Source organism: Linepithema humile, chromosome 1 (assembly GCF_040581485.1).
Source record: "Linepithema humile isolate Giens D197 chromosome 1, Lhum_UNIL_v1.0, whole genome shotgun sequence".
Lineage (NCBI taxonomy): Eukaryota > Metazoa > Arthropoda > Insecta > Hymenoptera > Formicidae > Linepithema > Linepithema humile.
The window spans coordinates 6,538,125-6,562,851 of NC_090128.1; the positions used below are offsets into that span (position 1 = coordinate 6,538,125).

Sequence of the window (24,727 nt, forward strand, 5' to 3'; positions counted from 1 at the left end):
TTGTCGCATGTAGATAAGCGAAGCAGATAGCAGCAATCCTAATCGCCGAAAGGCGAGCGTGATAGTTCGAAGAGAGTCGTTCGTTCTCTTTCTCTCCCTGCCGATCGTATGTGTACTCACCTCGGTAGCGGCGTTGCATCCCGCGAGGATCACCACGGCCGTGCTAACCAGAATCCAGTGTATCCTTAGTCGCATCTTTCTCCCGTAATCTCGATGGGCCCCGCTCGCGGTGCCCGCTCCGTATGCACGCGCACGAATTCCGAGATGAACGACGAGAAATCCGCGTAACGACGGAGGAACGTAGGAACAAACCACTAAAAAATCTCCCGGAACAACAACGCGACACACACCACACTGATCGATGAACCGCGAGACACTGGCGGCGCGACGATCGCCCGCTATCGTCGACTAAACGGACTCGACTGGTCGCCATGTTGCCTCGCCGCGCGCATCGCTATCTATAAAAAATATATCGAATTAACAACTCGCAAATCGATCGGTAAAATTGATCATAATCGATAAAACTCGCCGTTAGCGGCAATTATGAACGACTTGTACTACTAATTGTGAATAATATTCATAATTCATGAAAATTAAATTTTAAACTTGCTGGTTTCTGTCAGCTTAAAGCAAAATCGATCAAATAAAAATCATAATGCTTATTTCGAATAATTTTTACAAATTGAGAAACGCAATTTTTATAAATGAGAATAAAACAATTATACAAATTAGTTCTTGTTATCGCCGGCGGATAAATCTCTATCTAAATCCTTCAAAAATCTCAAATTTTCGTTTATGCCGCGATTATATTCCTCAATTTTATTCCGCATGGCTTGTACTTCTCTCTGCATCTGTTTTATTTCATCCTCAGTCTTTTCCTTAACGACTTTCAATAGTTTCTTGTCCTGAATTTTCACATAGTGTTATATGGCCATTTTTAATTTAATGTAATATTTTATGACATTACTTGTTTGTAATAATATTCCGTTTTATATGCAACATCGCCGACTGATCCTTGATCCATTTTGGAATTATGTTTCTTTCTTTTGTAGAAATATCTAAAACTTAAAAAAAATTGCATTGGTAATGTCAAATCGGAAAATTAACAGAACTAAAAATAGAAATAATATATGTAAAATAAATGTTTCTTTGAACTATAAATACCTAGGCACATATTCGTATACTTTACGAAAAACATAGCGAAACATTACGGCAAATAAAGAATTTATACAACCAAATATAAAAATATTTAATATACAAATGTGGGATTATTAAATAGGAAACGCTATTTTCAAAAGGTTATAGAAAACAATAAACAACCAATAGAAATTTAAATGGAACAAATTCGCGTCAAACTAAATTTAGATCAAAATTTTAACGCAAATCATTACTTATTTTCAAATAATTTAATAGTAAAGACAAGGTTAAGTAACAATAAAAAACATTTTATTTTGAAGTATATAACTGTTTTTTAAACATTTTTTAAATGTTAAAATACAAAGATATATCCTATAATATCCTACCAAATAAGTTCTACCAAAGTAATCAACCAATGTAATATTCAAGGAAATATGACACAATGCTTAATATAAAAGCATTGTATTTAATATCTGTATGTAATTTTATACCTGAAAAGAAAACTGCTGTGATACTTTATTATGTCTCTACTATTTTCAATATCTTTACTTCAAATTAAGAGTATTGCCGAAATCAGAAGCATCACATAAATATAATTCCCTTATTCTTTCTCCATGTCAGTAATACGCTTTTTGTGGCGATTAATAGCTTCTTGATGACGTTTAATTTGTTCCTCATGAAACGAGATTTCATCGTGTAGGCTCTCTCGCATTTTTTGTAATTGTTCCTTTTGCTGCAAAAGAATTTCAGATTTGTATAATAAGTTAACTGAAGGATTAATCTAAGATAATTATTACAAAAAATATACTTACCAGATTATAAAAATATTGATCTTCGTGAGCAGCTTCCATCTTTCCAAAAGAACCACCAGCATCACGAATAGCACCACCACTACCGCCTCCTTTGCCAGCACCAGAACCACGTTCCCCAGCCATTTTTACTTGACTATAATAGAAAATCATTGAAATATTTAAAAAGTCATAAGAAACATTGCTTAAAAATAAAATAAAATATACAGGGGTTATGTCCATTACTCTGCTAAACCATTACATAATTTTGATATGGCATGTACTTAGGTCATGTCACAAATCTATAATGCATTGAAAAGATACAATTCAATTAATCGCATATAAGGAAAAAATACGAGATGCTCTTTTAGGTACGAAGAAGGAATTATAATTATATTCCTGCGAATAAGTACGATATTGAAATGTTTTATGATAGAAGAATGCCGGGTAAGGCGTGTGAATTGAAAACACATGTTTGATAAACCAATTTCTGTGAAAAGTCACAGAATTCTCGATACCTTAATGCAGAGATGTTCCGCGAAAATGTCGTAATAGCTCGTTGCATTTTCTCGATCACGAAATACTTGATATCAGAAAGCACCAAGAACTTGGCAGACCGACAAGAACGACTTGGAGCGGTTTCTCGTCATAAACGTATCACTATTCTTAGAACGCGAAACTCGCATGTATCCAATGGTATCGCAGCGCTAGCGCCACAAATTTATTACATCGTTACATACACGTTTTGCGCTAAAAATGAAACAGATAAGCATAGAAGAGAAAAAAAAAGAAAAAAAATATAAGAAACGCAATTACAAAACTGACTTGGACCTTTGCAACTTTACAAACATTGATAATTTTTTGAGCGGTTAATTCAATTAGTATCAATTAAAATCGAATGAATCAAATAAACCTGTAGTATTCAGCAGCTTGACTTTCCATCAATTGCTTCTTGATTTCCGATGTTTTCAGTTCATTAATAGCAGTTTGCTTTTGCAATTCCGCACGTTCGAGCTCAATATGCAGCATTTTCAATTTGATCTCATGTTCACGTTGAGTAGATTTGAAAATCCACGTTGCTCTCTGCACAGATTTATCTTTATTGGAAAAGGCTGGATCCATAGAAGAGAAAGATAGCTCGTTCCTTGGATCATTGTGCTCTACGACTTGAAAACAAAACATTCCAATGTTTACACATCATTTTTATAGAATTTCAAGAAAAACATTGAATACCATCGTCAATACGAGATGTCGATACGCTGTCGGGATAAGGTATTTTTTGCTCGACAAGATCTATGGGTTCGTTCTCCGTTGCGATCCTGGGACGTTTTTGGGGTAAAAAGACATCAGACAATTTTTCCGGCAGTTCACCGTGACTGTTCTCGTCCTCTGTGTCACTATTGACTTCGATCTTAATCCCATTGCCTGACACTAAATAATCGTTTCTATGATTCTGACAATTTAAAAGGCACGAAGGAATTACATCCCACACAGCACACATATCCAAAAGACGTCCAAAAAACATCCTCCGGATATGCATACTATGTGAAATAAATCGCGTCTATCTAACCTGACGTTTCCAGCGCGGGTAACGTCAATTTGTCTAAGATGGCCTGTATCGCTGTCCGATTCGTCGAATTTTCATTATCCTGACTACTATCATCTGATCGATCGACGTCGCACTCGTTTCTCCGCACGCTTTCCATCAGTCGCCATACCTCGATCGATAGATTCGACGGACGGGATTTAGCGGCCGCTTCTAATCCTACAGCCCGTACCTGCACGAAGAACATTGAGAAAAATACAAAAAAAAGGAATAACAGATACATTTTTTTTTCTTCAGAAACGCGACGTGCCTCGAATCTAAATAGCGCACCTTTTCAGCATATGTGTACATCTCCATTCTCGCCTGTGCTTTCATCCTTCGCCACTGTTCCCGAATTCTTGTAATATCCCGATCCGCCGAGAATCTGCCGCGAAATGCGCAATAGATCTGTTGCCAGGCGAGGGACTTCATCGCGGACGCGGCCGCGTCGATTTTCTTATTCTCGATCGCATTCACGTGGTGCTTGATCAGCGCGAACAGGGCGCTCTTCTCCTCGGGTATCCAATTCTGCGTTCTCTCCCTCTTCTTCAGCAGCACCGTAGTCGTTTCTGTTCCGGACATTCTCCTGTTATCTCGTCGTTGGCTGCACTTGGGGATTGTAACACCAACTTTTGTCTAATTTGAAGTTAATCCACGCCGATCCACGAATACAAACGTCTCACAACATACGCGCTTTGATTCGCCGCTGTTTCGTGACCGCGTTTGCTTGTTTAAGCGCGGTTTTAGAACAGTCAGCTGTTTAGTTGCTAGCGGCATCACCGATTCTCTACCGAGTGTTTCGAAAGTTACCTCTGTTAAAGTTCAAATAACATTTGTTTAGAATTATATACGAACATTCCCCTTCATTCAAATTATGTTATTCGCATGTTCTCTGTTATTCTCTGTTCTATGTTATTTTATAATTTATATATAGATGTGAAAGCTACATTTGAAAATTGTAACTCGAATAAGCTTTCATTTGTGATCAATACGTATGTGCAGATATAAAATTTTTAGTGATATTTACAAAACATTTTTGCTCATTGTTGTAATATTTTGAAAACAATGTTACATCAGATTTACGTCGATGAAATGTATTAATTAAAATATTCGATTAAAATTCAAATATTCAAAGTAACGCGACACTAGCGGAGAGGCAGCTCGATACTATAAACACCTGAGAGATAACCAGACTGTGTTAAACCTGGACTAAGGGACGACTAAACGCCGGCCATTTTGGCACGGTACTAGCTAGAACGCGCTCGATATCAAATCCTTGGTTCGCAGCGGGGCGAGAGAGGAGAGAGGACGAGATGAGGACGAGAAGAGAGAGGGATATCCAACGTTCCGCGCAACGCAAACATTGTTTCGTTTCATTTCGCGACCCGTCGTGGAATCATATTGCGCCGATTCCAATATTTCCATCGTTTTATTGTGATTGTAGCCGATCCCCACCCTTCGTCAACTATCATCGCGCGCACTCCCAATTTCCACCTCAGTGTTTCAGTAATCGGTTCGAATTCTAATTTTTTAACAACAAAACATCCTGACGTTATCAATAACCATTTGCTTGTTTAAAAATAACGTTTCAAGATTATTGGTACTTTCAATCGTAAGATAATCACCGATTGAATAATTTATTTTAACGCTCTCCTTCTCTTTGTGCCAAAATATCCAGCGACATTCATAAGAAGTGTTAAAAGCAACAACCCGATCATGTCCCACCAAAAGTTTCCCTCATTATATCCGTACTCCGATAAAACTTCCGTCCCATTCAGTATGCAAGGCAGAGTGTAATTGTCAGAACAAGCTGAAAAAATCAAAATATTAATTAATTAATTAATTAAGTAATGATTGAAACCATAAATTCACAAAATAGTGTCCTTATTTCTCACCGATATCCTTTATTCCCGACCAATATATTATTGATACAGCTTCGGTTGCGTAATAAAATATAGAGGAATATTTGAAATATGCCAAGTAGCTCGGTAAGGTTCTGTAAAAATAAAAAATTTTGTGTCAAAATGATTGAAGTTAATTGTGTTGTATTAATCAGCTCCCTGCAAAAATATGTTGAATAATAATAATAATGTACTTACCGAAGATTGTAAAACATACCCGCCGTCAAGAGGAACAGCAGATCGAGCGGCACCATTATCGTGGTTACGATTTCAATGTTATCAATCCAGCCAGAAATCATCATGCCGTACGCGGTGCCGCAAATTGCTGCTGCAGTCGTGCAGAGACAATATAAGCAAAAGTCAAGCAACAAAAATTCGGAATGTAGCACAAAATATATCACGACCGTGAATAAAAGCGCTTTGAATGTTGTTTTGGGTATCTAAACAATTTTACGGAACTAAGAAGTCTGTTGCACGATAAAGCTACGTTGTTTTACAAATCATTCGTTAAATAATTACCAAGCCGAAAACGACGGCGAAGTAATAAGGCCCTGGTGCGTATACCGTACTTTCGTGAAGATAAAGAACAAGCTCACTGGGCAGTTCGTAGGTGACAGAATAGGCCACTGTAAAAATGATTTCAGAGATCATCATATATAACGCGCCTCGAGCACTTTGGATTCCTTCTTGTGTCAAGAAATTAGTACCAGCGTAAAAAATAGCGACGAACACAATAGATAGCTGTAAGGTAAAAATTGTTCAATACTGTAATTTATATTTTATATCACTTTCCGTTTCTTTTATTTGCATTACCAAACAAGAAAACCACGCGATCCAATTATCAAAAACTGTTCTCCGACTTTGTAGAAATATTCGCCACAACAACCAACCGAATTGCACGAACCATCCTGATTTTCTACGAAAGAATAATTTAGTTCAGTTAAGTGCTATCTATGGAAGTTCTCCGAAAAAATTCAATTGTCGCTGTATAAATACTTTCGAGGAATGGTGTGAAAAATTGGAGCATTCTTGACCGCAGCAATTTTTGACAGCGGTGATTGCGAGAACGCTTGACACAGCTCGATACCGCGATTTGTCCAATTTCGGCCTGAGAGAATGTTTACGTAATATTCGGACTCGTCGTAGTTTGCAGGACAGTGATAATGTTGGCTGTGCAAACAAATCGATTGTCCTGTCATTATCGCTCGCCGTAGTTTAATTGCTATTAATCGAAACGTCAAATTTACCTCTTAAAAAAATCTGTCGCATTTCTCAAAGTTCCGAAATATACCGATCTTCCATCAGCCATTAATATCACATGGCTGAATATGTTGTATATCGTCATACCTGGCTGATGAATCGTGCAAAAAACAATGGTGCCTCTCGAAACAATTAGTTTCAATGATTGAACGACGCATATCGCGGCAAAAGTGTCCAAACCTGCACATAACGTTGCACTAATAAATATCAAACAATTTTTTTTTTATTATCGCGCAATCTTTAATATTATTTTGCAATAATTCCGATTCTCACCTGTAGTGGGCTCATCTAGAAAAAGTATTTTAGGCTTCGTCACTAATTCCGCTGCTAACAACAGCCGTTTTTTCTCACCGCCGGATAACTTCGATATTAAAATATCGCTGCATTCGTATAATCCAAGATCCCGCAATAAGGATTCTTCCTCTATGAATTCATTGCTTTTTATTTTTAAAGCACACTAAAGAAATGTTCGATATCAATATTAATCCAATGAGAAAATTGATTAAAAATGATATTTTGTTTAAACATATTTAAACTATCTACGAATTAATAAAAGAAAATCAATTATTTAATTTTGAAATTATTACTTCAGAGAAAGTAACTTGCTAAATATAATATATCTTTTCAATACCATAAACAATATATATTCTTTTGGCGTGAGCGCTGAAGGCAAAGCGTCAAATTGAGGCATGTAACTTGATATTCTTGCCATCGTTTCTTTAGATACATCATGCCCATTGATCTTCACAGTGCCCGAAGTTAATTTACATCTTCTCGCCAGAGCAGTGAGAAACGTAGTTTTGCCGGCACCACTAGAGAAAGTTCGCTCTTGACACGTAAAGTCAGGAAATAATCACAACTAGATATATATATATACAGAATGTTGTATACCTCGGTCCTAATATAGCGAACATGTTACCGGTTTCCGCCTGCCCGGATACTATAAGAAGTATTATTAATAAAATGGAAATGTTCTGCGCGCTTTCTACTATCGAGCAATTCAGATATTTAATTACGAGGGTAAGTCAGAGATTATCCGCAATTTTCTCAAGTAAAACATATAATTCGGATATTGAGAATATAATTTCTGACTTACCCTAATAAATTAAAATATAAATCCATTTTTCATCGCACTTCAATATTGGCAAAACAGTTACCTCCTTTCAGTATATCGATCCTTCTCGCGTATTTTCTACGCAAATACTTGTGCCACAATTTCCTCGAACACTCATCATCTTTGACAAGCGCGGTAACAGTCAAGTTTTCCCAAGAGAGTTGAGAAAGTTGAGAAGTCATCTCATTGTTAGTCAAATTCGTTAAATTAACTCCAGCATTCTAACAATTAATCTTCAATGTTTCAAGGAACTTCTCGATTTGATATCGCGTCTTGAATCTTGTAATGCATCTAACAAATCTCCGCTAATTTGTTCTTTGCCTCTCTTTCTTTGCTTTTAACATTTCTTATCATCGTTATCTAAAGCTGCAAGATTTTTTGCAAGGTAGGTTAGTAACCAGACTGTTAGTTTTGAATCATAATAACGTCTTCTCATTGCAATTGAATTCTGGATTTCAATGGATGTTCTGGATTGGATATTCTGGAGAAAAGATCTGGAAAAAGACAAGATGGTGATACGTAAATCTGTTTTGAGAAAAAGATATGTGCTCTGATATAAACAAATTTAATACAATTAAATATCATTTTATATCTATATCGCTGTATCTATACAAAAAGAATTAAAAATAGGCAGGCGTATTGCTATTATTATTATCAAATAATAATAGCGAGTTTACACTTATAATTCTTTGCAAATAACATATGTTTATCTACAATTTTCTCTCTGTGCTAACAATTCGTATCACGTTTCAAATCGTACTGTATATATATATATTTATATACAGTATATATAAGTGCAAACATTGATGTTGAACGTCGAAATATGAGAAAGATCGATGTAAAATCTGAATTATTTACAATGATGTATACATACATATGTAGCTCACCATAATATGCCTTACTTGCTAATAAACACGTATGTTTATGCACGCAAATCTATATGTATCATCTACGTACCTGCGTATTCTTTAATCGAAAAACAACTATGCCGCTCATTAAATATTCTTACTTTTCATCGTTCGCAGGTTCTTTCTTGCTCTGAGTTTCAACTCAACGTTACGTTGCAACGCTATAGGTAAATACATATGTTTATCTAAATGCGAGTTATGTAAAACGGTCATTGGACGCAAATTGACTAATTACAATCAGCTGCCGCGAGTAATTAGCTGCGATTGTGCGGACGAAGGCACAATGTTGTCGACGATTCAGTTTAATCAGTGAGATAAACAGCGAAATGCATGATCGATGGAGCTGTAGAGTGGGAACGTATTATACTGCCGACCTAACGAGAGAACAATCGAAAACATATTTTCTTCATAGAATTCATTGTGATATATCATTGCGATATTGCACTAATCGGATAATAATAAATAGTACGATGCTTTTCATTACACAACACATAAGATTCTTAAGTCTTTGCTACTAATGATGCTAGAAGGGATCCTATAAGTAGTAGTCATTCGTGTGATTTTGGGCGGAATATATAAGCAGTGTTGCATATAAATCTACTCGCATTAGTTCAATACCTATATATAAACATACATATATACGTACATATATATATATATATATATATATGCGTGTGTGTAATGTTAAAAAATTAAAATAGATTTGTATTGCGTGAGAAAGCTTGAATTCATTGGAAAGCTTGTCGCGTTTTTGCACGACAAATGTCGAGACTCTAATTACAATAATAGACGAGTCACAATATAAAATGTATAAACATGTGTATATATCACGATAATTGAAGGCATTGCAGACCGTTTCACGATAGTTATGAATCGTTGTATCTGTTAAAAAAATGTATCGATAACTTTCGAAATTGCGATTATCATGCATTCTAAGCATTGCTCATAGAAGTATTGCAAAATTTGTTAAGCTACTTTAAAAATTCTCTTATGCTGTACACTTATAAAACTACATAAAAAGTCACTCATTTGGTGAACAAGTTGAATCGATAGGCTTAAATCATTTCCGAGGAAACTCTACAGAACAGATTCTCGCCCGAGAACAAGTGGTTTTCTACTGCGAAGAACGGCAAGGCATAAGATATTACGACGCTCATGGCATCTACGAAGACACGTTGACGAATGGAGAATGAAGACTGTGAGCTCGAACCTGAGTCCGACAATTTGCCTATTCGTCAGCAGCCGCAGGATTTTTTGGAATTCGTCGGAGATTGATTCAATGCGAATCGCTCGCCATCCGGCTGATCTTGAGCGCCGTTACCTCTCATCACCTGATCATTCTGTAGTATCTGCAACAAATGTTTTAATCACACGTTTATTATCAACGGCTTGAGATAACACTTGAGTGAAAATACACTAGTAAACGTTCGATCGCGAATTTAATGTGCAGATGTCGGAGATGTCGATTGGTTTTATCCCGATTAATTAATTATGCGTCTTAAGTCGACTGTCTCTAGCGCGAAAGACGTCAATGAATAATCCGACGTACGTCACGCATAAATGATAAGCGTGATGAACATAAGCGATTGTATGATAGAGTCTACGGTGTCGCATTTACTTTATCTTGTTTTCGAGTTCAAATTATTTACAATCCAATTTTTCAACAGATTATTTTGCACTTCAACGTGAAAAATAATAAGGCATCTTCACCTTATTGACAAGAAATCTCGCTGCCTCCTCAATGTTAATGTTCTCCTTCGCCGATGTTTCGAACCAGCCCGAGAAGTTCTTCTCTTTGCAGTATTCATCCATCTTGGTGGGCGAGTTAATCAGACCTTCTTTCTGCTGGTCGCATTTGTTCGCCAGCAAGACACATGGTATTGGTGATCCGTCAGGAAGTTGAACTTTCGAATCCAGGTCCTGTTTCCATTTCACCACTGCGTCCAGCGTCGCGCTTCTCGTGACATCGAAGACTATGAAGGCACCTACGGCTTCTTTGTAGTAAACTCTGGTCATGTTTCCGAATCTTTCTTGACCTGCGCGTGAAACAAATCATTGTCTCTTGCAATTAACATCGAATACTGAATTTAGCGCTGCATAAGAATATTTACACGCATAATAATTCAAATATTGTTTAAGCGACTAATTATATCAGTTCAAGAGTGTCTAAGATATCTGAAGCATTTATTAAGTGGTATCAGTAAACAAAGAACGGAATGACGCACGCGAAACGTTATAAATCTCGATCTCTCCGTCGCGCGAGTGTTTTATTATTAATCTGCAGAAGTTTTAAGTGTCGTGAATTACGACTGACCTGCGATATCCCATAGCTGCAGTCTGATGATGGTGTGTGGATCCCAGTTCAGTACTTTGAGCGCAAAGTCGACACCAATTGTCGCGCGATAGTGTTGCGAGAAAAATTGATGAACATATCGCTTGATAATGGATGTCTTCCCCGCCCCGAGTTCGCCAATCACCAGTATTTTGTACAAGTGCTCCCGTTTTTCACCCACTCCGAGATTCGGAGCGTTGTTCGACGACGACTGAAAGAGAAGAAACAAAAACAAAAGATTAAACAAAGCTCCGATGATTTAAATAATAAATTTAAAGAAAGTAAAAGAGCCAACAGCCAGACATTGATGACAAAAAATAAAAAAAAAGATATAATAAATATCAGAATTATATTCGCTTTCGCTTTCATTCATTTTCGCACACAATGAATTGAATTCGCGTGTAATAATAGATTCGATAAGCGCTAAGGGTGGCCTTATCAGTTATAAAGAGAAAATACGCATTGTCATTAATCGAACGGTTCGGTGATCGTGGAACGTTCGTAGAATAAATGAGACGCGATAGAGAAAATTTTACAAACGCAATCACTTGCGGACGCACGAACCCTCAGCCACTTCCACTCTCTCGGCTGTACCTTCCACTTGCCGAAATCGAACGTCTCGAGATTCCGCCAGATTTTCAATTCCACGTCCATGTTCGCGCGCGTGACCTGCTTTGTGCGACAATACCGCGCGCAGAAATGAAGGCAACAAATGCTCCTAATGTCTCTTCGCGAACAATCTTACCGGCGCAAGCCGCGCGAGCGAAATGAGCCAACTGACTCACGTGTGGGATCACGGAGGGTTATCCCCCTCGAGCACAGACTGTCTGAGAGACCGCAGGGGAGCTATAAATACAATAATAAGTCTTTCGCATCTTAACGAGCGTGTTATCCACAGTCCGAATCGCAATCGATGGAAAATCTATCGCCGCGGTAATAAATATACGAAATCGTTCAATTTGAACTCTGGTTCCCGTTTCGTTTTTTTTTTTTTTTTTACGCGCCGACGCGTATATCTGTTGCGTAGAAAAAACGCAAAACCACGTAACCTGAGATTCCGTAGCAAACAAGGGCGTACGTGGTTCGAAGAGACAAACGAGAGCACGAACGGATCGGTATCATGAACATACCGCAAACTCGTACCGCAACGCGCGATAGAATTAGCAGCGGATTGTTTGATGAATATTATTCCTCTCGACTAATATAAGAGTATTATCAAATTCATTCATAGAGATTTAAATTTTGCAGCGACACTGCCGGATATTACACATGACGATGCGTAATACGCCGCGTGAAATGCGCAATTGTACTTCCGTCCTTTTCATTAATTGTGAGCCGGCGTGTGCCATTGATATCTTTGCATCTGCAATAATTAGTATTGCAGTGTTAAATTATCGTTTTGTTAAATAGTCGTTGTTGTGCTCTAAAAAGCAATATGTATAGTATCTTTGCTAAATAAACAACATATATTATAAATCATAAACCGCGCCAACATGAAGCATTTCTTCCGTGAATAAATACTGGATTGGATCGAAAAGTTCCTTCAGATTTTTGCCTTCTATTTTTACCGAAAAATCGAAAAAAACTTTCCGATCAATCCAATATATGTCGCAAATTTTGTTTTCTACTTTTTTTGTAATGGATTTAAAGATGATTCCAAGCTTGATCTTTCGTAGAATTTCATAGACCAAGTTGCGGTTGCAGGCCCGCCAATGAAGAATGATATCGTGTTTCCCAGCTGTATCATATACACGCATAATATATCTTTCATCGCAATTCAATATTGTCGCTCGATGTTGCGAAACTTCGGATATACGTCAACAGCTCTATCGGTGGACCTCACCTTGTCAAGGTGGTCCCCAGCTCCCATCACAGCCATGGCGGCGTGAAATCTGCGATAATTGCTGTCTGTGTTGTTGCAGCTCTCCGTGTAATCCTCCTCGATGCCGTCCAGGTAGCCGAGTCCCGCGTCGTCGTCGAAGGTGCCTTCGAGAGTGGAGAACGTGTCGAAGGTCCTCACGCTGATCTGCCGCGCTCTCCTCTTTCTCTCCTCTTCCCGTCGCGCGTCGTCGACGGACACGGCGATCACCGTCTCGTCCGATTGCGTGTCCTTGGACGAATCGAAGAAGCGCCGCTGAAATATCGCCCGCTTCTCCTCCAGCAACGACAGCTTGCGCCGAACTTCGACGGGCGACGATCTCGACGTCGCCGAGGAATCCGAGTCGGACTTCAATTTCAATTTGCCTCTTTTGACAGCGGTGTCCACCACCTCGCTACGCTCCGGCCATTTCGATAATGCGTACGGGAGCGTCGAACTGCATTGCACGCCGATAAGCTCCTCTTGCTTCTCTTGCTGGGGATGCTCAGTGTCTGGGCAAGCGAGGAATTTGGGCGTTCAATGAAAATCCGGTTAGTGTTCAATTTTCCAAACAGCTTTAAGCAGTTTTCGATTATTGCTACAGCCTTGCTACAGTCGCAGATGACAATCCCTCTAAATGCAAGCGTTTCAAATGAGCAATCGAGCACGAAGTAAAATCAAAAATTTCTAAAACCAAAACTAAAGAGAAAAAAAATAAAATCTAGAAAGAAGATACTGTTATATATCAATATTGAAATGCGATGTGTGCAGCGAAGCGACAGTGAAGATGCTTGTTAAAATGCTTGTTAAAATAAAAATTCAATACCGCGGAATCTCTCGCCTTTTGTCAATTTTGTGCGGCAATTTTAGAAGAAATAAAGTCTATTAAGATATTATTATGTCTCAACGGCGACGTAAGTGTGCAGCAAAGCGACGGTGAAGAGGCTCGTCGTTAAAAATTTTCTAGCCACAGCATCTGCGTACCGGGCTCACCCCGCTGGACGACGCCCGCGAAGCTCTTGATGATCACCGACGGCGATTTATGCTGCACTACAGTGACGGTCTTCGTCGACTTCTCCAGCAGTTTTTCCGACTTCTTCAACTCCCCCTTCGTTCCCTTCTCCCTCTCCGGAACGTCGTCGTCCTCCTGCCCCTTGCTCGCGGCGATTCCGCCGGTCGGACCGCACGAATGAACGGGGGAGTCTTGCGAGGACTGGCTCTGCGACCGGCTGCTGTCGCCACCCTCCGGGGTGTGGCGGGTCTCCTGCTGCTCCGAGGACAGGCGGAATTTATTTAAGCTCAGCTTGCGCACCAGCGAGTGCGACTTCTTTTTCTTCTTCTTCAAAGTCGTGGCATGGGGCGCCGATTTGGACTCCTTCACGTCCTCGAGCTGCTGCGATTGCCGCCGAGCTATCTCTAAAGCGGAAGACGATCGCGAATCAAGAAAAAGGGCTCGAACACGCAAAGATAGAAAACATTCTCCGAAAACATTCTACTCTAATCGCCAAACGAAAATCAAGAAAGTGTATATAAATCCTGGAGAAAAAAAAAGAAGATATCTGATTCAAAAATGATTTATCGCATCTTACGCGCGCGGCGAGATGCAAACGTTATTCGAGTACCCCGAATACCCCCGGCTTAACCTTTGTCACCCTCTGTCTGTTTCCTCGCGGCTTTGTCATCCTGCTCCGCGTCCGCGTCAACGGACACGTCGGACTCGCGCAGCTTCTTCTTGATCTTGAACAAGCCACCCTCGCGCAGGCTGCTCTTGAACGCGCCGAATTTACCCCTCTTTTTGTCGTCGGTGCGGATCGCGACGCTACCGCTGCCGCTGGTGAGGGTGTCGAGACTGGAGCTGCTGTCACCCACGGTGACGTACTCGCCGGAAGTGCTGCCCGCGATGGGCTTCTGTTTCTCCTCCTCCGACGAGGAGCGCGCGATTACTGTGTCGGGCGAGCTGCCGCCCTCGTTCGTGCTCTCGTTGCGATCCATGGCGATGTCGCGGAAGAAAAGGAGGAGAATTCGCGCGCGTCGCGGACTTAGGATATAATGAACGGGGACAGATGGACTGATAAGTAGAAAGAAAGGGCCGATGCAGGGTTGATTTTGCTTCACCCGTGCGAAGGCGCGTCCGTTCTTCTGTCTCACTTCGCTCTCGAAACTCTGCTTGGCTTCTCAGCCGCTCGTGGAAACCTTAAAAGATCCCGCGTCGGGTTCGATCGGTCGCGAACAGATAATCTTACTCGCCTCCCCTTTCCTTTTTTCTTCAAATACGCAGAATTTTTTCTTCGTCGCGAGCGGCGAAATAATGCTCCCGAAAAACTTAAGAGTCGAAAAATAAGTAGACGGCGGCAACGATCGGGGAAGGAAAAACCTTCGGCTTCGTAATTGTCAAATTATCCAAATATCAATTGACGAAATGCGAAATAAATTTCATCTTAGATATAAAAAAAGACGAAATCTTCGGGTAAATTTATTTTCTGCGCACTTGCGTACGATAAGAAGAGCATGATAAGAAAAAAGAGCGAAGGATAATTCAGAACCGCAGCATCACTGTGCACTTCCACTCTCTCGAGATTCACAAAACATTACCGCATTAAAATTATCGCGTGCGATATGAATTATTTGCGAAATATTGGATGTAAAAGAACACTTGTCGAAGTAAGTATAATATCTACAGTAAAAAAAGATTTGCAATATATAAAAGAAAGCTGGAACTATAAGGCGACCGAAGGAACTGCAAGCTCAACGATGTCCTGAGCCGCACTAAATGTTGATATAAAAATATGAGGGGCTAAAGGGGGTGGGGTGTGCAAGTGTCCCCCACCATGCGAGTCCACCGGTCTTATGTTCTTCTCGGTGTATGAAGAATATGCGTGTCGCTTGATACGTGCATATAAAACCAGGTGCATATACGCACGTATCCGCTTGCGCACATATACGCGTGATATCGCGTCTTCGGACGCGAATTCATCTTTATGTGCGAGTGTGCGGCTCGCCGCAAGCTCTCCTCGCCCGCCCGAGGTATTAGACTACAATCCACGCGCAATAGACGTATTACGTAAAATCAAGAACTCCGTGACAGCGTAATGATAAGCGAGTGCAGCGCAAACACGAGCGAATTATTCGAAATATCTATGCGCGGTGAAACAGTGCGCTGAATAGCGAAATGCCGCTTGCAAATTTCATCATCGACTTATCTTCGGCAGTTTTTTCAAAGTACGGACGGTTTGTTCGGAATTATTTAAAACTTCCAGTCGCACAAATGTGAATAAAATCACGCGATACTGACACATTGACTTTACGCTCGATCGGAAAGTTCGAGATTGCGTCTTGCGGTCTTGAGCCTTGATTTAAATGAAGAACGTGCGACGCGTTACGGAAGATTATAAACCGTTTGATGGAAATTAGCGCTATTATCTCGCAGGCGCACTTAATCCTCTAATTAAAACGCGTCCTTGTGCCGTTTTTTTTCGAACAATTAATTAATCGAGCGTGCTGGATCAGCCGCTGATAAAAACAAGAGCCTATTTGTGGGATGAAGAAATAATGTGGTAATATGGCGCTAATGCGAAGATTAGAATGAACTTTTCAGCTCATAATCTTAATTGGCTGTCCGCGATTACGAGTGCATCGTCTGTCCCCCAATCATTCTCCTTTTGCATTATGCGCAATATCTCCAAGACGTAATAATTAATAAAACAATTACATTAACTAATAACATATTAATTTTTTCAGTTTATATCGCAAATTTCAAATTTTAATAAACATCAATTATATCAGATTGTGCCATATAAAATTGCTGTTTGCAGTTTAAAATTAAAACGTAGCTTGCTTATTGAAGAAACTGAAGAACATAACACCTTGATAAATTATTAATAGCACAACTGAAAATATATTGAGTCGATCCAAAAGTTCCTTAGATTTTTCGATAAAGATAAAAGACAAAAATCCAAAGGAACTTTCTGATCAACCCAATATATTTTCAGTTATGCTATAAATAATTTATCAAGGTATTATGTTCTTGATTGATCAGAAAGTTCTTTCGGATTTTTCAATAAAAATAAAAAGCAAAAATCCGAAGCAACATTCTGATTAATTCAATACTTTGTATCAACTTTGTTAATGCAGTCAATTGTCAACTGATCAAATAATGACGATTTCATGTCATACAATCTAATGCAATCTAATAGAAACACATAAATACATTCAACGTTATTTTGTATCGGAATGTTGTAACATCATGATTAATATCTCCTTGTCCGTAATTAAATGTTAAGGATATCGTTCGCGGTTAATGTGCGTGAAATGAATCAACGTGCCTCCGCGGCGTAATGACTACGAATAATCATAGGGCGAAGATCATCGAGCGTGATTCCTAAACCGATGATCATCATCGACCTATAGCTATCCTATTAGATCATTATGTTACATTATTGTGCGCACGTTGCGTACGAAATAAGTTCTTATAGAAAGTGCGTACAAAGAAATGCGCGCGGTTATTGCGTACAGGATATACAAACCGACGGTATAGAATGACGTACAGGGGGGAAGTTGCAGGACACGTTGGTCAACAGTTTCAGATATTCATGACGATCTTACGCTCGCGACAGTGACGTCTAGTTACGAATACAAGCAGAATCCTTCTCTTTGCGGCGTAATGCATCGCAATTACGAATCGTTCCTTATCATCGAGTCGAACAGTGAAACATGCGTAAGCAAAAAAATGTAAGAAAAATACAGAATGTAAATTTAATTAGAAATACAATTGAATTATTTAACAATAACAAGAATATAATTTAATTATTTTGTAACCGGAAGTCACTTAGAACCCCGCGAGGCGAGGATTAAAATAAATAAATAATAATTATAAGATGAATTAATTTTCTTTCGAGCAGTTGTCTTTGAAAAATAAAATTTTTCTTATGGCATACGCGATGTGCGTAAAAGATATCAATAAAAATAGTCTTTCTCTTATTTCCTGCATGATGTAATGTATTACATCACGAGTAGCATCCACGTTCCGGTAGTTAGTGGTGAATTGTACATCTAATCTAATTGTAACGATCCACTGTCGAGGCAGATCTTCTTCTTATGATAATACATATAGCGTTTCAGTTAAGTAAGTCGGAGAAAGTATCCCCTGATAATTATATCCCGACTCGCGCTTAGTGAGTGAAAAATGTATCCGGTGCGAGGGCAATGTTTTCGTGGGAAATTGCATCGCGGATTGCTTGCGCAGCTCACAATTAACAGTAGAAGTGCAGTATTTCATTAAACCAGATAACGTAGATTGTAATACGAGATCGCAATTTGTGCGCCTGAAAAACTACCCACCTTGCGCGCGGCTCTAGCCGCCTCCTGTTTGCAATTTGCACTGAAATTCATATTGATATCAATATACAGGTGATTGTTGTTGAGGAGAAGCGCGGGCGGCTCCATCGGCGGTGGGTTGGCTTCCTTTTTGTGCCTCAATCGCCGTTCGGTTCTCTCTTGCCTCGTGCGCAGCACGAGCACCACATTTCGGTCCAGCATATTTAATTTTCTCGATCAAGAATCTCGAAATTCGACAGTCTTAGACCTTTTCGTGATACGCGAGATGTCCGATCGAACTTTCGACAGCACTCCACTACGAATCTAACACTGCGGAGTTAGTTAACTATTTACCATAGTACATTTATCACGAGACCGTATCAAGACTCGAGACAGTATAAAAAATAAAGTATTAGCTCGCAAAAAACGTCCTTTTTCCTACGCTATCGCGACACATATCGATGTCGCGGTGCTCTAATTTTAAATCGCAACCTACTTTAAGACGTCACGCTCTACGATCCCTGTTTCTCGTTTTTCCACGCAGCCGCCGAGACTTTCTCGAATTTTCCGACAATGCAACTGTTCGCGCGGAGGGATTCGCGAAGATCGGCCGTAAAGGAATGATAGTGACGGACAGTGTGCGCCGAACGAGTGCAAAGTCCCGGCATTTATTGGTTCGGATTAGCCCGAACGTTATCGTCTACCATGTTATCGGAGCGAGCGAGTGTACAAAAAACGTTAGGCGCCTTATAGGCAGATCGTTTTTCGATGCGCGTACGTAAGTGGAATACGAGGGAGAAGGCGCTTATGCGAGAAGTACAACGAGGGGGAAACGCAACGACGGATGCTGCGCACGCGGCTGGACCATGACTCGCGGTGTCAGTGACCTCGAAAAGCTAGTCGACGCGAATTTTTCTATTAGTTCAAAAAACGGTATATTGCGCTTTAAGGAAGGAAATGCTCTAACAACTATTTCCAGCGTCGATTAACGTGAGACGACGATTAAAACTTGTCGACAAGATTGCCATCGTGAATAAAGTATCGTCATCAAAAGAGAAAAGAATACAAAAATCTTTTTTCTCCTTCAATGACGATCTTTTATACTTCATGTTAGCGATTCTGACGAAGTTCAACTGTCGATTGAAGTCAATCGAAATTGTCACCCTAAGAGAAAGGAAGGCTGGCATCTCGCGCGTTATCGATTGCCGCATCGGCCAGGTGATGGACCACGTTCAGCCTAGAGTAAGAGAATCCGGTTGAGGCGCGAAGTCGAAAATGATAGGCGCCGTTATCACTGGCGCCGGCTAGTTTATCGCGTACAGATTGCACGGAGTTTCATCACGCGCGCGTTCTACCAAGAATATCGAAATTGCGTCAGTAGGATTGTTTTCGTGTGTTTTCTGCCCCACGTTTCAGAGGCAGAAGGAAAGAAGTGCAGAAGAGGCGATCATGCGACGCGAGAATAACAACGTGAATGTGTGCGCTTGAACCTGTTTGTATGAGACGCGGAAAGCGAGCGAGCCTGGGATACGCCCGTGTTCCACGGTTTTATCGCTGCTACACTTTCTCTGTGTAAGCCCTCGTAATCGAGTTACACGGATTCTATGTGCGATTACACGCCGATTGTGGTCATGCGATAGCTTTTTTCTTTCCAAGTTAAAGGGAAATATATCAAAGCACAAAGTAATAATGCAAACACGTCGCGATTTAACATATCGCGCGTGCATAAACAACGATTTAAGTAAATATGTATTATTATTGCAGCAAAGTGCAACAGAATTAATTTATGATACATTTCGATAATCACTATCAATTATGCGTGCGACCAGAGATGAACCAGATCGATATCAAAGCGATATAAATATGGAAACGCGATTCGGAGAAAGGGAGCGAAACGATGTCAAGCGGTATCTACTCGAAATAGATGGAAAGTCGTACGTTACGTTACATCAAACATAATTAGAAGCAAAATAATCTCCGGTCATTTAGACGAGTACAAATGAATGTAACACGATAACCGGGAATAAGAACGAGATAAACATTATACAATATTTCACGCGTTTTCTTGGCTGACGCCGATGTTTTGATTGAGAGAATCATAGCTTCTTGCCCGCAGAAATAATCCAACAAATATTAACTGTAATACAATTCTACACACAATTTTGATTATTTAATTAAAAGAAAATATTGTTTTAGTTCGCAAATATAGAAAAAAATCGAAAGAAACAAAAAATTGATTTATATTTATTATTTTGAAAAAAAAATTTAAGCGTCAAAGTAATTTGTTCAATCGGTTAATTCTATTTAAATCTATAGTTATATTCAAGAAGATTACATGCAAGTGATAGCTAAAATTAAAGAATTTAATCAACAAAATGATGAAACTGTTGACCACTGTGACACTTTTAATCTTTGTTACCGTCGTTGGGTATAAATACGACAATAATGTCCACCGAAAGAACAAACTACATTTGAGTGATGCAAGTGTAATGGAATGTAACGGTATGCTACTTCTTATCGAAATTCTTATACAAATCTGGTTTATACAGCAAAATCTTACAAATTATAATTTTTCCACTTTTGTCTCCACGGCGCAAGCCAGATAAATATTAATACGAGTATATTTTGAACGCAAAAGCTTATTTTTCTCAATGCACGTAGTTAGCATATTTATGAGATTCAATAATGCCGCGATATTCGAATAAATTAAAATAGTAACTCATTCTGTTTAGATGACATTCGAGTTATAACCGGATTTATCTTAAAGAGAACTTTCATCCCGACATCTTGTTAATTTCGAGAATCAGCGTGACCTTTTTCGTTATTTAACGTGTATATCATCTCGCACCGATAATAATATAGATAAAGATCGTCGACGCACGCTCTGTCCGGCTAATTGCTCGATAAAAACATATAAATTCGTATATATTCGATAAAAATTCGTTTTACGAAAAGAAGACAGTATTATGAAAGAATGACATAACAATCAGAAATAATGACTCGATAAAATGAGAGAATGCAAAGAAAAAAGCATTCAAAAAATAATCAGAAAGCCAATAATTTCTGCCGCAATAAAGAGTAATCTATCCGTTTCAAAAGTTTCGCAAGAGAGTGAATTCGGAGAAGAGAAAAAGCGAGAATTTTTTGTTTCAATAAAAGCCACGATAACAAAATTTTTGACTAAATGTTATATTATTTACACTCGCACGATAATTGCACTAGTTGCCAAACGTGTTTATTTGCCGGATTATCGATGGATTAAAATAAGCGTTCTATTTTTAAAAACGGCAAATAAAATAATTATTTATGCAGATATCTATAAATAAAAACAAATAAAAATCCAATGCATTCCAATGCATCCTATTTAAAAACAAAATTAAATTTAAACGACGCTTTTGTTAGATTTATCAAGCGCTCGTATGTGTAAAAGAAATGTATTTTATATAGATAAAACAAGGCAAATTGTGTTGGCAGTTATTTAACCAATTTTTCGGCAATTTAAAAAATAATTAGTATATCCAAACATTTTTATCGATAAAGAAATCTCGATATCAAGATTACGTATGAATCACGAGTTCATGAGACAACGATACGCTATGTGAATACAGCAGCGGTTTGTATTCGATACTACAGAAATGATAACGATTAGCAATTATATCGGTAAAATATTTGCGAAGCTTATTTTTTTAACGGATATCTCAATGATTCATTCAAATCGTTCCGCGCAGCTTTTAATTGGAATTGAAACCTCGCACGAGAAAATGCAATTGTTGTGTGATCAGTTACATTTGAATTAATAAAAATATATGGACTTATATCATTATATTGAATTGATCGTAAAACTGCAGCAAATAATAATTCAATATTTCTGTGTTTTTAAAACTTTAAGAGTAGAGGTCGCGAGTCTGAAGACATTCACCAAAGACGTCCCAGTTGCACTGTGTATTTCACAGTTCGTAGAAAATATCCTGCATTTTACATGAGCAGTTTTACGACCCTTGCATTTCACAGACACGTGGTCACCTTTGCCGATACTTGAAGCGGTTTCTCCACGTGTTTTATTTCAGCTGCTACAGCCAATACTACAGTGTGCAGAATTAAAGAAAAATTCTACATTTAGTTAAAGATTAATTTAGAAAAGAGAGATTAAATAGAGAGACTCAAAATGATAATTAAATTCGTCTCATAAACAAAACAGATAAAATTATTTTATTCAATTGATGAGTAAGATTAGCAATTTCGTCATCAGAAATCTCTTTATCGCATTTGCGAAACAATGCATCGACAGTTTTGTTTGAAGGATGAGGGTCTTAATATTTTGTATGTGTTAACCGCTGGACTGCGTGATGCAGTCTTTTTACGATGACATTATTTTGAGATATAATTCGATCGAATACTGCGTTGAAATAACCACAAATCTGATGTAATATAGGTCGCGTTGTGAAACGAAACTCGATCGTCCGTAGTGGTAAAGTTTAATTCGAGATAGGATAACGTACGGCGATAGGATAACGTACGACGATAGGATAACGAGGAGACACCGATTACAGAGTTTAGGTTTGAGACTATAGTTATTTAACAAAATTACTTTATCGAAAAAATTTATCAAGTATTTTAACGTTTACAAAAAAAATATTAACTAAACTCTATTATCCACACAGCATGCATATCCGGGGGATGTTCCGAAGATCTCAAAGATATCTTCGGCATGTCTTTTGGACGTCTTTTGGATATGTGTGCCGTGTGGATAGCTAAACTCTAAATTAAGATCCAGTTAAAAATTATATTTAGAACTTATATTTTTCACATATATATTTATAATAAAAATTTGTTTTGTATTTCTATATTGTTTTTTTTTTCGATATTACATAATACTGTTTTATTGATGAAGATAGAGAAAGGATCAATGCAATTGTTAGCACGTGTCTTTGTCCAATCAAAAGATGCTCGTGAACATTAGATCTTATTTCTGGCACATTTAGAAAAAGAAATAACTGCACTCTTGTATTACAACCTCAATGATTTGGTAGCAATCTCCAGTAGATTAGATAAACCGAACTTCTACGGAGATTATCGGAGCAACGTATTGCTACGATAAATTTTCCCGCGATAATCGCGGATGAAAGCAAGCTTTTCATTACATTTTTTAAAAAGACAGATAATTCATGATCTCAAGAATCAAAGTCGCGAGATAACAAGCGATATTGAATACGATAGAATTTTCCTACTACTTCTATTGCCGAGTAAGACATTGTAATTGTTCATACACAATTGTGTGTTTTATTAATCAAAATTTTCATAAAATAGAAATTATTTTTGAAGGAAAGAAAAAAGACGTTTAAATTATTGTCGCGTGGTTTCAGACAAAAAGACTGTGATGTTCTTTTTAGTATAAATTTTGCACAAAAATGTATGCTTATTCTCGCAATATTTGCGCATTTTGTTGAAAAAAAATATTGTAACCTTTTTGTGTCCATGATAGTATATATACATATTCCTATCAAAAACATTGATACATCGTCGAGATAATATCTTTTAAACTTTATCATTTAATTCTATGCATTCGGTGAAACAATAGATAAAAATGTAATACATACGAACAATAACATGCCGATTAAATGGCCGGCCTACGTGAATATCTTTGAGAATTTAAAACATAAATCCAGGACAATTTTTTCCAAATTGCTTGAAATAGCTATTTGTTTTCATACATCACGAATATAATATAATACGACATAATATAACAAGGAAAATATAAAATTTTAATTTAGAAAACCATCAGTTGTCTCGTTTCGCAATTTTCTCTCTCGTTAACATCGTTTCTAACGAAAACAGACTCGTTTAAATAATAAAACAATTTAAATAAAAATTATTTAACACGCGATCTCTGTCAAATATTTGTGCGCTATCGCACGCTCCGATTTACGAGCAAAAATATGTTAAGTAATCAGAAAGGAATTTTTTTAAATAGATATGTCTGGGAACAAAAAAGAAATCTTATTTCCGATATCACGTGACGTGCTTTCCATGTGCAAAACGAGCAATTTGCAAACCGGCTTGTGCCATCTTTCAAAATCATTCTGCGCGCCAAGCAGAAGCACACGCCGGTATACACACGACGTTTCGCGATGCAAAATTGAAAAGAAAAGAATCAATAATGAAGCGACACTCACCATTTGATGAACGGAACTATTCTGTCGATTTCCACGGTACTCTTGCAGCTGCAGGGACTCGTATCGTTGCTTTTTCTTTGGATACGAATGAGCACGTCTTACAACCGATATCACTACAGCTGGGCCCATCCGGCCATCTTGCCTTATATCAAAACGTGTACTACAGTGCGCTGGCATACTCTGCTATTCGCTCCCCCCACGATTCTCGTCAATTGCGTAATGTTTTGTCTCTCCTCCTCCCTCTTACAGACTCAACACTCTTTTTCTCCACTTTTATCTAACGAGTCGCGACTCACCGCGGAAAACTTATCGATAGGTACGAATTAGATTGAAGTTCAAATAGTACCCGCGAGGGACG

At 38.5% G+C, this 24,727-nt stretch overlaps 4 protein-coding genes across 9 annotated transcripts in view; all 4 read right to left on the bottom strand.

Annotated features, from left to right (window-relative positions):
• Sdc (Syndecan) overlaps positions 1-425 on the bottom strand; it is a 66,096-nt gene extending 65,671 nt beyond the window's left edge. Inside the window, exon 1 of the mRNA XM_012380050.2 lies at positions 121-425. Within this exon, the coding sequence (XP_012235473.1) occupies positions 121-195 (75 nt within the window). The 5' untranslated portion in view covers positions 196-425. The remainder of the gene's footprint in view (positions 1-120) is intronic.
• A 1,004-nt stretch (positions 426-1,429) lies between these two features.
• LOC105679893 (uncharacterized) lies at positions 1,430-4,252 on the bottom strand. The gene is made up of 6 exons (XM_012380210.2): positions 3,802-4,252; positions 3,496-3,703; positions 3,159-3,356; positions 2,839-3,091; positions 1,950-2,082; positions 1,430-1,870 (listed from the first exon to the last, which is right to left on the bottom strand). The coding sequence occupies exons 1-6, from the start codon at positions 4,090-4,092 to the stop codon at positions 1,739-1,741; spliced, it is 1,215 nt and encodes a 404-aa protein (XP_012235633.1). The 5' UTR covers positions 4,093-4,252; the 3' UTR covers positions 1,430-1,738.
• A 14-nt stretch (positions 4,253-4,266) lies between these two features.
• Positions 4,267-8,205, bottom strand: LOC105679892 (protein scarlet). The gene is made up of 12 exons (XM_012380207.2): positions 7,829-8,205; positions 7,563-7,611; positions 7,303-7,483; positions 6,945-7,128; positions 6,659-6,851; positions 6,408-6,581; positions 6,225-6,327; positions 5,931-6,152; positions 5,610-5,851; positions 5,406-5,506; positions 4,688-5,320; positions 4,267-4,322 (listed from the first exon to the last, which is right to left on the bottom strand). The coding sequence occupies exons 1-11, from the start codon at positions 7,965-7,967 to the stop codon at positions 5,148-5,150; spliced, it is 1,761 nt and encodes a 586-aa protein (XP_012235630.1). The 5' UTR covers positions 7,968-8,205; the 3' UTR covers positions 4,267-4,322; positions 4,688-5,147.
• Positions 8,206-8,334: 129 nt separating this feature from the next.
• Positions 8,335-24,539, bottom strand: Rab32 (RAS oncogene family member Rab32). 6 transcript variants are annotated; one of them, XM_067361168.1, is made up of 6 exons: positions 14,527-15,462; positions 13,877-14,299; positions 12,869-13,395; positions 11,008-11,236; positions 10,404-10,729; positions 8,335-10,042 (listed from the first exon to the last, which is right to left on the bottom strand). In XM_067361168.1, the coding sequence occupies exons 1-6, from the start codon at positions 14,873-14,875 to the stop codon at positions 9,929-9,931; spliced, it is 1,968 nt and encodes a 655-aa protein (XP_067217269.1). In that variant the 5' UTR covers positions 14,876-15,462; the 3' UTR covers positions 8,335-9,928. The 6 variants fall into 6 exon arrangements, with proteins under 6 accessions (XP_067217269.1, XP_067217268.1, XP_012235302.1 ...); XM_067361167.1 differs by having other exon boundaries at positions 13,868-14,299; XM_012379879.2 differs by lacking the exons at positions 12,869-13,395; positions 13,877-14,299; positions 14,527-15,462 and adding an exon at positions 24,370-24,539.
• Between the last annotated feature and the right edge of the window lie 188 nt (positions 24,540-24,727).

Excerpts from the sequence above, each read along its gene's own strand:
- Rab32 (XM_067361167.1), bottom strand. The coding sequence starts at position 14,875 with ATGGATCGCAACGAGAGCACGAACGAGGGCGGCAGCTCGCCCGACACA. Across the intron at positions 14,300-14,526 it reads ACAGACAGAGGGTGACAAAG|AGATAGCTCGGCGGCAATCG; the intron begins GTTAAGCCGGGG and ends CTTCCGCTTTAG. Across the intron at positions 10,043-10,403 it reads CGAGATTTCTTGTCAATAAG|ATACTACAGAATGATCAGGT; the intron begins GTGAAGATGCCT and ends CATTTGTTGCAG.
- LOC105679892 (XM_012380207.2), bottom strand. The coding sequence starts at position 7,967 with ATGACTTCTCAACTTTCTCAACTCTCTTGGGAAAACTTGACTGTTACC. Across the intron at positions 7,612-7,828 it reads GATCGATATACTGAAAGGAG|TATCCGGGCAGGCGGAAACC; the intron begins GTAACTGTTTTG and ends TACTTCTTATAG. Across the intron at positions 6,582-6,658 it reads GCGACAGATTTTTTTAAGAG|CCAACATTATCACTGTCCTG; the intron begins GTAAATTTGACG and ends TTGTTTGCACAG.
- LOC105679893 (XM_012380210.2), bottom strand. The coding sequence starts at position 4,092 with ATGTCCGGAACAGAAACGACTACGGTGCTGCTGAAGAAGAGGGAGAGA. Across the intron at positions 3,357-3,495 it reads ACCCGCGCTGGAAACGTCAG|TGTCAGGCAATGGGATTAAG; the intron begins GTTAGATAGACG and ends ACGATTATTTAG. Across the intron at positions 2,083-2,838 it reads CAAGCTGCTGAATACTACAG|TCAAGTAAAAATGGCTGGGG; the intron begins GTTTATTTGATT and ends TTTCTATTATAG.